This window comes from Chrysemys picta, chromosome 2, assembly GCF_011386835.1.
Source record: "Chrysemys picta bellii isolate R12L10 chromosome 2, ASM1138683v2, whole genome shotgun sequence".
Lineage (NCBI taxonomy): Eukaryota > Metazoa > Chordata > Testudines > Emydidae > Chrysemys > Chrysemys picta.
In genome coordinates, this window is record NC_088792.1 from 120185643 (window position 1) to 120201550 (window position 15908).

Consider the following 15908-nt stretch of genomic DNA (forward strand, 5'->3'; position numbering starts at 1 on the left):
GTCCCATCTTCTGCTTTACTTTCTACACTGGATGTTAGTTTTTTCCCCCCAATTTTCACTGATTTCTAAAAGCTGCTGTTGCTGCATCATACTTGTCTTTCTTCCTGAGATGTTATTTCTGCAAGAAAGTAACATGTTAGTTGTGTTTTAAGAATTTAAAATGTTAATATTTAGCAGGGGGTTGAAACCCATTAATATTATAAGTATGTACTTACAACTTCTCTCTCCCTCCTTAATCTATGTTTGTTGTAATGTAACAGTTCCCACATTATAACAGCATGGACTCCCCCTACTGGGGATTCTTGTACTTACATGCTGAATCCATTCTCTCAAACAAAAAAATACAAGTATTGAGCTAAGTAACTAACTTCTGAAATCCCCATCAGTTTTCTCTCTCTTCCATTTTGAGTTTCTAATTCTGATACCATTTTTCCCTAAACCAGTTTGGCTCTGTACCTTAAATAACTTGGATTCAGTGTCTCACATCTTTCCTCTCTGATTAATCTAAGTCCCAAGGATTACTATACCTATTATCCAAAACCTAAGGCCAATTTTTTCATAATTTTGTGTGCTTCAAGTGTAGCTAATAAGAACTAAGGGATCACAGTGCCTCAGAAAATCAAGCACAAGATGTCTCAAGCTGGACACATGAAAATGGAAATACCCAAATTAGTGAATGCTTGGGAATATTAGTCTGGACACTTCCTCTGAGCACTTCTTTCATCTCCTACAACAAACTGTTCTGAAAAAACACACCTCTGCAGCTCTCACTCAAACCACTTAAATCAAAAAGTTCCTAACTATGTAGTACTATTTCATTTAAACTACTGTAAATATACTTTATTCCACACTATAGAAACCATTCTGTACACTGGTATACTATGTTGAATACACCATTCTGTATATTGAAACCATTTTTCTGCCCAGAACATTAGGGTGATTTTTTTAATAAAAAAGATAATAAAAGTACAACTTGTTACTATTTTATTTAAGGTAATGGTAAAATGTACACCAACAGTGGAATGGAATTAAACATGCATACAGTAGTTTAAATGAGATGACCTTGCACTGTGTGTGTGCATAGTATAAATATGGAATACATTATAAGATTATTTGGTATGGGTCTGAGATTCCTGCATTACTCATAAAAGATGAATTATCCAAATCACCCCAAACAAATATGAATGAAACCTCTATCATAGCACTCCATTCTGTATTCTACATGGGTAACACACAGTACGGGGAAAAATATTTTAGAAACATTTGACTGACTGACTGACTTTTTCTACCTTTATTGAAAGGGAAGAAGATGTGCACCTGAAGGTACCAAAGAACATCACAAGTTTGAAAGGACACAAGGAAGCACTTAACTATAACTGTGCCATTGAAACTTTGGGACAGATGAAGCATCTTAACTGGGCAGCTGTAAAAAACGAACAGGATAGCATAAAAGTGAAATTTGAACCTAATACAAATGACAAGTGTTTCATGCAAGAGGAATCTCTCAATTCTAACACATTACTTTTAGGTATCCAAAACAACTGGAACACAAACAACATTTGGACTTTAAAAAATTCATCAAGTTCTTGTTCTGAAAATCAACGCATGAATACATGTCCGAGCAGAAAAGTTGGACCGTTCTGTAACAGAGATCAAAGTCTTTTAAATTTAGCATCAACCTGTCCTTCCCACTGGGGTACTACAGAAAATTGCCAGTCTTATTCAGGCTTACAGCAATTTACAGTGGAGAACTACACTACAGATCCTGTGAAATTACAACGTCCACTGATGTACCCAGAAACTCTATGCGACACAGTATTTCCTCTAGATATGCCCATCAAAACTGAATATGATTCTGATTCTGAAAATGTAGCTGATAGCTACATGATGTCACAAAGTCAAGTGTGGCTGGATGAGAATGGTATGGTGAAAAAGCAGCTGATTGGCTACCCTAACACGGTGCACCTTAAAACAGAATCGGACCTCAGTGAGCAACTGTCTCCTTGTCAAAAACCAAAGCACTGTGCTTACACACCACACAATTGGCAATGCATTGTAACAAATCATACCAACAATATGAATATAAACAGACCATGTAAAGGGTTACATAACAAAGAGATGACACAGATTTGCCCCCAGAACTCTGCATGTTTGGAAAGCATCCATGACTTTCAGCGTACAGACTTCTACAATCAGTTCTATAACCCCAATTCAGTAGAAGAGAAAGAGCAGAATAACCAGATTTTTAAGATGCAATATGAGTTTAAAAATCCCTGCTTGGTTCACACAATCAAGCGTGAACCCTTGGATTCTCCACCATTGTCTGATAATGGGCAGGATGGAATAGAGATGATCTTCCCTGAAAATGCATTACCAGGTCCTGTGCCTCATAAAACAACGGACTGTACATTTTTACAATAGATTTTGTAGCATCTGGAATATTTATGATATTGAAAAACAAGAAGAAGTTGTAGATTATCTTCCTGTTGGACTACATGAGTAACTACAATTAAAAACCAAAGAGAAAAGATTTAAAAAAATATTACTCTTTTTAGTGATCTTTGGAAATCTTTGGAGTGAAGTAAAACCACAGATATCATGGCAAAGTGCTAATTCAGACTTCCTATAGGTATACCAGTTTAACTTTTTCAAGCTTCCCCTCTTATCTGTTGTATATCTGACTGCATTATTAACGTATAACTATATCTTCCTCTTGCCTTTATTCTATTGTTCATGGCACGATGTGGGTGAAATCCTGGCCTCAATGGGAAGTCAATGGCAAAACTCCTATTGACTTCACTGAGACCAGCCTTTCAGTCTGTGACTCTAAGGTCTATATTTTTATTTTTAGTTTCTCCAGTGAAAAGGATCAGCTATTGCCTTCTCCCCACATTAATTTAATCACCTTCAGGCAAGGGCTTCTCAAATCACAATTGCTTAATTTATAGGAAGACCATTCTAGTGATAGACTCAGGGACCTCAATCTATTTAGCTTGACGAATAGAAGGTTAAAGGGTGATCTGATCACAGTCTATAAGTACCTACACAGGGAACACATATTTAATAATGGATTCTTCAGTCTAACAGACAAAGGTATAACATGATCCAATGGCTAGAAGTCGAAGGTAGACTAATACAGACTGAAAATAAGGCGCAAATTTTTCAACAGCGAGAGTAATTGACCATTGGAACAACTTTCAAAGGGTTGTGGTGGATTCTCCATCACTGGCAATTTTAAATCAAGTTGGGATGTTTTTCTAACAGGAATGTTCTAGGAATTATTTAGGGGACATTCTATGACCTGTGTTATACAGGAGGTCAGACTAGATGATCACAATGGTCCTGTCTGGTCTCGGAATCTATAAATCTGTTAACTCAAAATCCAGTCACCTTACAAAAATGAGCTACAATTATTTTCAGCTACTATACCTCTTCCTTAGTTACCCTGACAATTTTTATGTTTTACCAATCCCATTTCCTATATTAAAAATCTTAATCTCTCCCCTGTTGCTCTTTGAAAGATCCACATAAAAAACAGGAAAATTTGACTAATTATCCATTATGCAGGAGAGATAGTGACACACAAAGTGCTAAATTCATACACTTACAAAAATTGCATTACTTGTAACATTAATAGGAAAGAAAATCAGACAATTTTTTTGTATTTGATGATGTCTCTTTAATTGGTCACTGTACTGTCCCCTGACTTCATGACTAGTTCCCATGCCAGTCTTCAGGTGATCGTGGGATTTTTCCAAAGCACCTAGGAATACATCTGCACTGCAATAAAAGACCCATTGGCCCAGATCAGCTGACCTCGGGCTCACGGGACTTGGGCTGCAGGGCTATAAAATTGCAGTGTAGATGTTCAGGCTCAGGTTGTAGCCTGGGCTCTGAGACCATGCAAGAGAGGGGGAATCTCAGAGCCCAGGCTCTAGCCCAAGACTAAACATCTACATTGCAATTTTTAGCTCTGAAGCCCAAGTCCTGCGAGTCTGAGTCTGCTGACCCAGGCTCTGAGACTAAGTTCCGTGGATTTTTTATTGCAGTGTAGACATGCCCTAAGTCACTTAAGTGCTTGTGAAAATTTTCCCTAGGTCTCTTTTGTGTAGACGGTTGCTGAGTTAATTTACTTGTACTGAAAATAATATAATGCAATCTACAACTTCTATTTTGTTTTTTATTGTTCGCTTCCTGCACTACTGTTTTTAAATTGCACTATTTCAACTTTAAATCACTTTCCCATATATAAAAGGCATATTATGAAGAAAATGCTTAGATGTATTTGTGATTTTTATAAAGCTTAGAGTAAACATTTTCTTATTCAAAGTGTTACAACTAGTTAGAATGTTTTCATTTCAGTAACTGCTAGTCAGTAATGGCGAGATTGATAACTGATGACAATCTGGCCTGAGTAAGGGGCAGCATGTAGTTGCATTGCTCCAAAAGTATAGCAGGGATGTTATTGTGACTCAGCCTCCTGGACGCTGCTCTCTGCCCCACTCCCGTTCTCTCATCTGCAATACAAGTAGGCCACACAGGGAAGTAAGAGGCACCTTGTGCCCCCTTATATCCTTGCACTGGCACAGAGAGTGACAATCTTGCCCTCATACTCTACTCTTACAATAACTATTTTGGGACTAATTCAGATTTGAGTCTAAAGATGGCATAATCCATACCTCCGTCTGGGTCTGTGTTCATGTTTCCTAAATTTAGGATCCAATCCCACAACTTGTTCCGCACAGACAAAACTCTGCATCCATGTGGAGCCCCACAGTTACTGGGGTTCTGTATGGCCCCTAAGATCTGCCCTTATGGAACAAGTTCCAGAACTGGGACTACAGACTTTTTTTAGACTCCTTTAGACGCTCTCCCATTTACCAACAGGTAACTCATATCCTGCCTAACACATCAATTCTGAATTTGACCCACTGGACGTGATTCTCCACTGCCTTGCACCTTGGGTAGTCATTTAAATCTGTGCAAAGTGGGCGTCAATTTTACCAGCTCAGAATGGTAGCATTTTACACTTACTTTGCGTAGATGGAAATGACTACAGAAGGTGCAAGGTGGGTGAGATAATATTTTCTATGGGACCAACTTCTGTTGATGAGAGAGACAAGCTTTCAAACTACACAGAGCTCTTTTTCTTTATGTACCATAGAACCTCAGAGTTTCAAACACCTCTGAAATGGAGGTTGAACAAAACATTATGGTTGTTCTTTCAAAAGTTTACAACTGAACATTGACTTAATACAGCTTTGAAACTTTACTATGCAGAAGAAAAATGCTGCTTTTAACCATCTTAATTTAAATGAAACAAGCACAGAAACAATTTCCTGACCTAGTCAAATCTTTTTTTTAAACTTTCCCCTTTATTTTTTTAGTAGTTTAACACAGTACTATCCAGTATTGCTTTTTTTTTTTTTTGGTCTTTGCTGCTGCTTGATTGCGGTTCCAAATGAGCTGTGTGGTTGACTGGTCAGTTTGTAACTCTGATGTTCATAACTCTGAGGTTCTACTGTAGCTCAAAAGCTTGTCTCTCTCACCAACAGAAATTGGTCCAATAAAAGATATTACCTCACCCACCTTGTCTCTCTAATATCCTGGGACCAACACAGCTACAACTACACTGTATACAGAAGGTGCAAGGCAGTAGAGGATCAAGCCCACTGAGACTGAGTGTAAGGGAATCTAAAATGGTATAATTCACATGAAGAGATGCCAGGAGGCAGGAGTGTAGCAAGAAAAACAACTCACGGGAGGGTATATAAATGTGTTAGTTAAAGTAAACCAACATCTACAGGCTCCTAGGTGTGTAAATTACACCAGTTTACACTCCTTTGTGATCTGAGGGAGTCTGAGTCTAAATTAGACTCCTTTACATTAACTTGCATCATGTTAGAATTTGCTCCACTGGTTTACAGCTGAGCTGTTATCAGATATCTCATATACAGAAACTGAATATGGTATTTATCAATGGAATTATTTCTAATGTAAATCTTCACACACATACAACAATCATAACAAATGGGTCCATGGAGAGCCTTTTATCCTCTCCGTGGACAGGGAGAAGTAAATGTTACAGCTAGTACACGAAGATCGTTTCTTGTAAGCCACTGGTGTAAAGTACAATTTGCAAATAATAAATGTTAACAGAGACAATAAAAAAACAATGTAAGAATCCCTCACTATGGGAGTGTATTTGATGTACAGACATCTTTCCTGCCACAATTGATGGGAGTTTTCTCAGTCATCAAGCACAGAATAGCCCAAGAGCAGTGGTTCTCAAACTGTGGGTCGGGTCCCCGAAGTGGTTCATGACCTAAGTTCCCTCCAAGCTGCATGGCTGTGCAGCTGCCTATTAAGCCCCACGCAGGGACTCAGGGTTGCGGTGGGGAGAGATGCCTCTCTCTCAGCACGGACTTGCCGGGGCGGGGAGAGGCGCCCCTCCCCACCAGCCCCAGCGTGGACCTGCCGTGGCCAGGGCGCCTCTGCCCCTCCCCCGGCCCCAACACAGACCTGCCCTGGACTTTCCACGGCCGAGGGAGAGGAGCCCCTCCCTCAACCTGGCCCAGGCCCGCCAGAGCTGCTGCATCCGGGGAGAAGCACCTCTCCCACTGCCCAGAGCTGCTGCAAGAGAGAGGACTGCGGGGACTCCTCTCTCCCTACCACAGCCCTGGGGCAGCCTGCACCCCCAAACCCCTCATCCCCAGCCCCACCCCAGAGACCACACCCACCACACCCCAACCCTCTGCCCCAGCCTAAGCCCCCTCCTTCACCCCAAACCCCTCATCCCCGGCCCCACCCCAGAGCTCTTACCCCTAGCCAGAGCCCTCGTCCCCTGCACCCAACCCTCTGCCCCAGGCCTCAGCCCCCTTCTGCACCCCAAACCTCATCCCCAATCCCACCCCAGAGCCCACACCCTCAGCCAGAGCCCTCATCCTCCCGCACCCCAACTCTCTGCCCCAGCCCTGAGCCCCCTCCTGCATCCTGAGCCCCTCATACCCAGCCCCACCCCAGAGCCTGCACCCCCAGCCAGAGCCCTGCCCCCGCACCCCAACCCTCTGCCACAGCCCTGAGCCCCCTCCCACGCTCCGAACCCCTCGGCCCCACCCCACCCCATGAATTTTGTTATGTGCACTAATATGAAGGTGATGTGTCACACATCGCCTCCGTATTGGTGCACATAACAAAATTCATTCCACACATGGATGTAAAAACGTAGAGGAACACTGGTCGCGACCCCATTGTAATGGGGTTACCAGGGCTGGCATTGGACTTGCTGGGGCCTGGTGCAGAAGCCAAAGCCCGAGCTCCACCACCTGGGGCTGAAGCTGAAGCCTGAGCCCCACCACCCAGGGTTGAAGCCAAAGCCCAAGGGCTTCAGGCATGGGCAGTGGGTCTCAGGCTTTGGCTTCAGCCCTGTGTGGTGGGGCTCAGGTTATAGGCCCCTCGCCTGGAGTCGTGTAGTAATTTTTGTTGTCAGAAGGGGGTCGCGGTGCAACCAAGTTTGAGAACCCCTGCCCTAGAGCAGGGATCTCAAACACGTGGTCCGCGGGGCTCTTGCGTGTGGCCCGCCAAGCCACCCTCGCCCCTCTGCCTACCCGCGGGATTGCCCCCTGTGGCGTTGCAAGACCCGCACCGCTGTCTGAAGCAGCTGGCAGCACACCCCTTCGGGCTGGGGGGGAGGGGAAAGGAGGCAGAGGGCTCCTGCATTGCCTCCTTCCAGGCACCGCCCCCCGCAGCTCCCATTGGCCGGGAACAGGGAACCACAGCCAATGGGAGCTTCGTGGGAGGTACCTAGAGGAGCGGCAAGAGCAGTGTACAGGCAGAACCCTGAGCCCCTCCCCCAGGGGCTGCAGGGACAGGGTTAGGGTTCCAGCTGTTTCCTGGAACGGAGCAGCTCAGGGCCAGGGGCCAGGGCAGGCAGGCAGGCAGACAGGGAACCACCCTGGAGCCGCTCTAGGTAAGCGGCACCGGGTTGGAGCCCGCACCCTGCACCCCAACTCCCTGCCCTGAGCCCCCTGCCACATCCCACACCCCAACCCCCTGCCCTGAGCCCCCTGCCACATCCCACACCCCAACTCCCTGCCCTGAGCCCCCTGCCACATCCCACACCCCAACTCCCTGCCCTGAGCCCTGTGCCACATCCCACACCCCTCCTGCACCCCAACTCCCTGCCCTGAGCCACCTGCCGCACCCCTCACCCTCTTGCACCCCACCCACCAATGCGCTGCCCTGAGCCCCCTGCAGCACCCTGCACACCACCTGCACCTCAACTCCTTGCCCTGAGCCCCCGCCGCACCCTGCACCCTTTCTGCACCCCCTGGGGGCAGCGTTGGGGTGGGGACTTTGAGGAAGGGGTTGGATTGGGGCAGGGAAGGGGTGGAAAGAGGTGGGGCAGGGGCGGGGCCTAATGGAAGGTGTGGAGTGGGGGTGGGGCCAGAGGCAGCGAGCGGGGGTGTCAGTGATGCGGCCCTTGGTTCAATGCACTAGTCCTCATGTGGCCCTCGTGGTCATTTGAGTTTGAGACCCCTGCCCTAGAGGGTGGTTTCTGACATTGTTGCACTATGGGACGGCCACTGCTTTTATAACCGGAATGTTGTGGAAGATTAAAATTTCAAGGATTCAATGAAAGTTCGATTGATAAACAATGTGAATGGCAGATTATTCACAGTTTACCGATTATTAAACACAGCACTTTTAGACACAGCACTTTTGAACAGTGCAGCTTTCTTCCATTGGTCATGGTTTACTTCACTATTTTAGAAGCCATCTTTGGAGAAATGTTATTTTTAGCAGTGTTTGCATCGCTGTTTCTTAGAGCCGTGGTTTTCAACCTTTCATTTGCAAACCCTAACAAATTTCTAATGGAGGGCTGGAGCCTTTTCAAAATTCAACCTGTGGTCCACAGACCCCCTATCATAGAAGTCTTAGGTTGAAAACTGACTGAACAGAATTCAACTATAAATATTGCAAGTGCTCGGCCTGGCATTTGACACTGGGCGCTAAACTGTGGGCTTCTGTGGTAATGACACTTCCAGGTTTTGACCTGTAGGTGGGGGGTATTCACATACTTTTGATTGATCAGAAAAATGGAATGCCTTTTCTGGGATCTGAAACTTTATTTTCATAGTCACCTTTTGGCAGACCCCTTAGACATAGTCTGCAGACGCCCAGAGGTCCATGGACTGAAGGTTGAAAACCACTGGCTTAGAGCCCTAGGGTGGCTGAAGTGTTTGCTTTTAGTAGAGTTTTTAACCTTTGATCTTGGAGTTCTTCATTAATGAGTTGGTATTGAATTGATATTCCCATAGCCACTGCTCTAACTTCTGTGTTGGGGAGGCACCTTTTGTGTTTATTTTGAAGTCGGTCATAAAAGCTGCTTATTATATATGACATATCTAGACAAATATTTGGCTGACATGAACTCAGAGTATTAAGTTCAGGATAAAGGGAGTTCTCCTCCTTGCCCTACTGTTTACTTGATAATTTCTGTATTTATCTTTGTCTAGTGATAGCTCCTAAACTTCATCACTCAGAACCTGTCCAGAGGAGCTAAAAGCAAAGGATTTACCTCCTCAATCTTATTTTTAAGTTATATGAGTCTGGAGGACATACTGAGACAGAAGGCTCTGGAGATGCCTCCCTTAGAGGGCATGTTTCTTAATCCTCAACCGGGGTGTCTCTTAAGACTGTTAAAGGTCCCCATTAAGGCCTTGTCTTTATTGGGGATTTGCCTGTTTCAGCCATCTGTGGCCAGCCACCAAAGTAAGTACAGTAGTGCAAATCTCTAATGTAGACAGGTTAAACCTCTATAAGCCATTATTTATACCAATGCAAACTGTGACTCTACCTGTGCAAGCAGGGGTAAACTCTACCAGTGCAAACTGTGACTCTACCTGTCTACACCAGAGATTTGCACTGGTGCAGTTACATCAGTAGCTGAAATTGAGGCGGACCCCGAGTGTAGACAAGACCACAGATAAAGGCCCTTCACTTTACAGTCCCTGGCCACCAAAACAGAAACTCATTTTGAAAGCTTGGAACAAAAGTAGGACTGTGCTGCTGGAAAACTAGTTTTAATAGATCATCAGTTTGGGGATTTGAATATTCAAGTGGCAAAATGGAAGGATCAGACCCAAGCTCTTATAGAAAAGACTGCCTTCTTGGAACCTGTTTTAAACATGGTAATGAAATGCATGTCTCTTCACTCTAAATACAGATCATTAGACTATATTAGAAATTGAAACCTGAGGGCTGAGTCTGGACCAAATGGGAAGTGTTTGAAACTTGTGTACCTGCAAATAAAATGTTGAGGAGGGCTGAGCCCTGAAATGTTGAGGTTTAAAGGACCTGTCTGATCTTCCCTCAGATCCCTAGCTCTGACATTACTAAAGTGAAGGCATCAACCAGGTGGTAAGGAATATGCCCTGTGCATAATTTAAGCCCTCCTTACTCCATATGTTGAAGCCAAAGTAGATCTCTAGTAGTACAGTTCATAGGTCTTGTGCTGGCCCTCTGCTCAGGGTCAAATTTCACACACCACAGATATCTCTTAAGAAAAGGTCTCACAATGGATTTGATAACCACTAAATTGAAACAGCTTCAGATAATACTTTTCAAGGCTTGTGAATATATTAATTCCCTGGTGTGAGGAAAACTACACCTCGCTCAAAGTGTTATGTAAATTAAAAATAATGGAGAACTGAGCTATTTGTCCTTTGCCCTCCTTAAAATTAAAGTTCCAATTGGAGATGGAAAACTTCTCTTTTCTGATTATGAGGAAAACAGACTGAGGCACAGCTTGTAGAGAATATCCCATTGGAAACATTGGAGTTTTTTTTTCTCTTCTAGGCCTTGCAAGGCTGTGTGTGAAGTTAGAAGTGTGGCTATGGAAGCAGATTTCAATAACTTGCACCTTAGGAGGAAGAGGTAGAGACTTTTGCAACTTGTCAAGCTGAGGCCAGAGGCACAGAGTTTTCATTGACTTGAAGCAGACTGAAGGCCCAGAGCTCCCACCAGATCAACACATTCCTCATCAGTACCACTATATTGTGAATATATCTTTATATATAGCGTGCTTATATAGAGAGTACACATCATCATTGTAAATACTTCTTCATATAACATTGTCGTAAAACTTTGGTAAAATAAAAAATAAACAAAATTTACTCTCTTTTCTTTTTTGTTCTTCCTTCTCTCCTTTTTCTCACTCCATTTTTTCTTGGTCCATCTTGTTCCCACTGTTTCCAGGGGCAGCATTCTAATCCCATGCTAATCTTCTGGATTTTTAAACTTTTCAGATTTTTGTTCTCTCCTTTTTTTCTCCAGACTTCTTAAAATATGATTCTGCTTTTCTCCCCCTATTTCACCTTGAGTTGGCTCTTTTACACATATCTAATGTTACTTAGTGTACATTTTGTTGTAGACCTACACTCCAGTTTTCTTCTGTCCTTTCCCCTCACTCTTCCTGAGTCTCTTTCTCTCTCTCTCTACCCAAGTCCACCTTCCCTATTTCTGTTCCCAATCTCTCTCTTCATCCCAATTTTCTCCACCATTCTTTGCTATTCCACCCCTGCCCACCTCTCTGTTTTACATGTTCTAAGTCAGTGGTTCTCAAAGCTGGTCCGCCGCTTGTTCAGGGAAAGCCCTTGGCGGGCCGGGCCGGTTTGTTTACCTGCCGTATCCGCAGGTTCGGCCAATTGCGGCTCCCACTGGCTGCGGTTCGCCGCTCCAGGCCAATGGGGGCTGCAGAAAGCAGTGCAGGCTGAGGGATGTACTGGCCACAATCTTTGTTATTCTTCTTAACACCCCCCCCCCCCCAGTTGCTTTTCTCTCTATACCCTCGTGTTTCATCAATTCCTCTAGCTCAGCAGACTCCTTGAATTTCTCTCCTTCTTAATTATCTGGGAATTTCTTCTGAATTGACAGTGTTAGACTAAGATTTACATTCTTCTATTATTGTTTCCTTATTTATTTTGACATTGTTATTACAAGACATTAAACACATACATAAAAATCTTTTAAAAGGGGAAAAAGAAGAAATCAGTGGAAAGAGAAGCACTTTTTGTAGAGAACAAGTTCTGTTTTGGGCCTTCAGCTATGTGAACTGAACACTAAGGCACACATTTTGCTGTAAAATATGCCATGCAAATCTCAGCAGATGTCCTGTCTATATTTCATGGCTTCTGTTGTTCTCCATACCAAACACAAAGTCTACTAGAAGTATGGCATCCTGAAGTCTTCTGTGTTTGTATTAACAAACCTACAGAAAAGGGGGTACAGTATTAGTTTCTTCCAAAGTGGTTGATAGTTTTTTTAAAATGCTTAAATCACATAAATAACTTAGAATTGTTATTCATATTTTGGTGTACAAGTTGATGCCAAAGGCCACCCTATCTTGCAAAACCTTAAAATGAGGCTTTAATCATGTGAGTAGTCCCATTCACTCTAGAAGGACTACTCACATGCTTTAAGTTAAGACTGCTGGACATATTTGTAGGATTGGGGCCAAAGTTAATTTAAATTACCTGTACTTTTCAGCATGTGCACATGAACAGGCATTAGAGAGTTATCTATCTGTATGAGTGTTTTCACATCAATCAGCTAAACAAGAGATCCTCAAGCAAAATGTAATGGTCAGGAACATTATGTAGATATGTAACGATGCTTGGACTTTGGGTCCAAGCAAAGAATGAATTACAATGAGAATTACATAAGATACTTGAATCTGTGACAGTATAGAGCACAACAATGCCACCACTGGGGTAAGTGTGAGCTTGAAACTCTAACCTACTCCTTTATTGTTAATGAATTTATAAAAGAAAACTCTACCCCATTCAGGTGAGCAACATAACATTTCAAAAGAGAAGACAGCTTTTGGTATAAATTAAATGAGAAGCATATCCCAGTTCATGTGGCATTATCTTTTAAAGTCTTGTGCTTCTGGAATGAACAAAATGTGTTCAGTTTGCATTAACTGATAGCAATATTTTTTGAATACACACACTAGAATGGAAATTGGGCATATATCTGAAATAAGCAAAATGTAAGATGAGCAGCAATATGTTGTGGTATGCAGAATCCATGTCTGTAAATAAGAAGTATTTCACAAATTATGACAGCAATTAGGCACAGTGGCTGATTCCAGTTTCTTTACATATAGTTTAAAATTTTTGTTGCATTTAATAACTCTGAACAAATTAACAATTATTTGCACAAAGAAATCAAAGGGTAAAAATACAAAATCAGGGTTTTTTTAACGTATAGGCTCAATTACTTCTGATTTTTAGAAAGATGAAGTAGATTTAAGACAAACTTTGATTTACAACAGCCAGGCTCCCCTGTATTCTGTGACCATGAAATCCATTCCTTGCCCAGAGAATTGTACTCTAGAATCCACATTTTTATTTTTATTTTCTACAAAATTCACTTTCTAAACCTTGTGGTTGCAAAGGAAACCTTGAAAACATGGTCTTAGTGTAAACCAGTGCAGTGCTGGCTGCCTCATTTTGTAGCTTGAAACAATAGCTGTGTGTGGCATGAACTGGCCCTGTGCACCTCATCTGAACTCTGAAACCTTAGGATAATAATTTAGATGTCAACACTGACTATTTTAACTGCTGATTATTTGAGCAGAAACAAAATGTGGCTATTGTATTGATCTTGTATTATTCATTTTTATATTTAATTAAAACCCTACATTTTTTAAATTTAAATGAAACTGCCACTGAACTTCCAGTCTGCCACACCAGAGTGCCACAGAATCCCAAAATGTTGCTGCAGAATTTAGGTTCGATCTCCTTCTCCTTCCCCCTGCTTTATTAAACTACTCCTTAGGGAATTCTTAATCTCCTTCTTTAGCCTAGCATTTTGCCTTCAGTGTGTTCCTTTGTTCCCTTCTTAGTCAGCATTCCTTTACTTCTGATATATTCCTTAATATCTCTGGTTAAAGGAGATTTTTAAGAAACAAGTTAGACAACACTCTAACTACTGCTCCAGTTTTAATTTGACTTTTCTTAGCAAGTGCTTGACAAAGTAACAATTTCTCAGTTCTCCAGTCAGTGCTCAAACAATAATCTCACTGACAGTATTCAATCTAGATTTTGTATATTGGTCACAGGGAAGAGCAATTTCAATTGTATATAGTCAACAACCTCCTCTACTGAGGTGGCTCTTCGTCCCCATTCTCCTTGAGTGCAGAACAGCTTCTAAACTAACAGGGAACTTTGGTTCCTTCCTCAAATTATTCTGCTCTTGTCTATTAAAAGGCCCTTCATTTCTGGGATGATTTCTCCTCCTGTGGCCTTGCCCTTTGGCCTTTTCTGTCTACTTTCTCTCTCTAACCTTATCTCCAAATTTAAACTTAGGCCTGATCTACACTTAGAAAGTTTTGCTGGCACAGCTACGTTGGTCAGGGGTATGATTTTCCCCCCACCCTACTCAATTACATTGGCAAAAGCCCACTCTATAAACTGGTACAGCGTGCTCCACTCAAGGAACTGGTTTAAACTATCATGGCTAAAGAACTATCTTTCCGATACAAGCTGGGAGGTGTTGCCAATATAGCGCTACACTGGTATATCTACACTGGCAAACCCTTTCAAGTGTAGGCAAGACCTTAGCTACCACTTTTACACTGCTGGTATTTCATTGTTCATGGAAAGTGAACCTCTGATGAAAAAGTGCACCTCCCTGTCCAAACACTCTGTCTTGATCAAATAAACCTGGGATTTTATTTTAACTTCTTTCAGCCAAATATCAGAGGGAAGTGTTTCTCTGGGGCAAGAGAACCATCTTTAAACCTAACACCATTGCATTTTTTTACGTTGATCTCCTGTTACCTCCACTGTCCTTAAATTTGGCAACATCCTTAATCCCGAACTCTCCTACTTCAACTGTTTGTCTGCAAATCTGCATATCACCATCTCGGAAACTGTTTTTGCCTCTAATGAAATCTTTATCCATCCAGTAATCTTCTCACAACCCTTTGCAACTATGGACTCTCCTCAGACTTCATCAGGTTTAGAATGTTGCTAGCTTCCCTTTCACCCATACAAACACTCAATCACCTCATTGACACCTTCAAACTACTCCAAGAGCTTCCTGTCTTTTTTCAGGCATCACTTCAAAGCTGCTTTCCTTTCCCTCCAAGATATTGCTACAGCCTTCCTATGGACTTTTTCTCTGTCTACTCCATTCTTTGTTCCATCCATTCAGGTAACACCAATGTTCTCTATATACCTTCACAATTTTTTATCACTTTGTTTTTGCTCATCTTATCACTGTTGATGCAAGAGCTTTCTATAACACCTACCATCTGAAACACACTTGTTGTATCTATCAGCCTCACACAGTATTTATTTTCAAACATCTAAAAACATTTCTTCTCTTGCTATTACCTGTCAATATCTTTCCTTTTACTTTTTATTTTTACTGTGCAATTGTATATTTTAATTATGTAAAGCCTTTTAAGAGTGAATGTATGGAAGAACCTACACAAAATAATGCATTATATTGTATTTTCAGGAAGGCCATTGTATGTTTTAGGATTGGCACAAATCATAAAGAACTAGGAAAAAGTGTTTCAATCTAGCCATACATAAGGGACTATCTTTTGGCTACATAATTCTTACAGATATAAAACAAAACAAAAAACACTCACGCCCAGATCAGCAAAGAATGATACAGTTTGGTAGAAGTTATTCTGCTACAATAATAGTAATAGTCTCTACGCAAAAGAATTAATGGACACAAATCTGACATCAGGAATCAAAATACTCAAAAACCAGTGGGAGAACACTTTAACCTGTCTGGTCATTCAGTGACAGACCTGCGGGTGGCTATATTACAACAGAAAAACTTCAAAAACAGACTCCAACGAGAGACTGCTGAGCTAGAAT

At 42.2% G+C, this 15908-nt stretch overlaps 1 protein-coding gene across 2 annotated transcripts in view; it reads left to right on the forward strand.

Moving 5' to 3' along the window:
- The window catches only part of AHRR (aryl hydrocarbon receptor repressor), a 134337-nt gene extending 130065 nt beyond the window's left edge, over positions 1-4272 (forward strand). For both annotated transcript variants that reach the window (XM_065584115.1, XM_005296530.5), the window contains one exon: positions 1302-4272. In XM_065584115.1, the coding sequence (XP_065440187.1) occupies positions 1302-2421 (1120 nt within the window). In that variant the 3' untranslated portion in view covers positions 2422-4272. The remainder of the gene's footprint in view (positions 1-1301) is intronic.
- The last annotated feature ends 11636 nt before the right edge of the window (positions 4273-15908 follow it).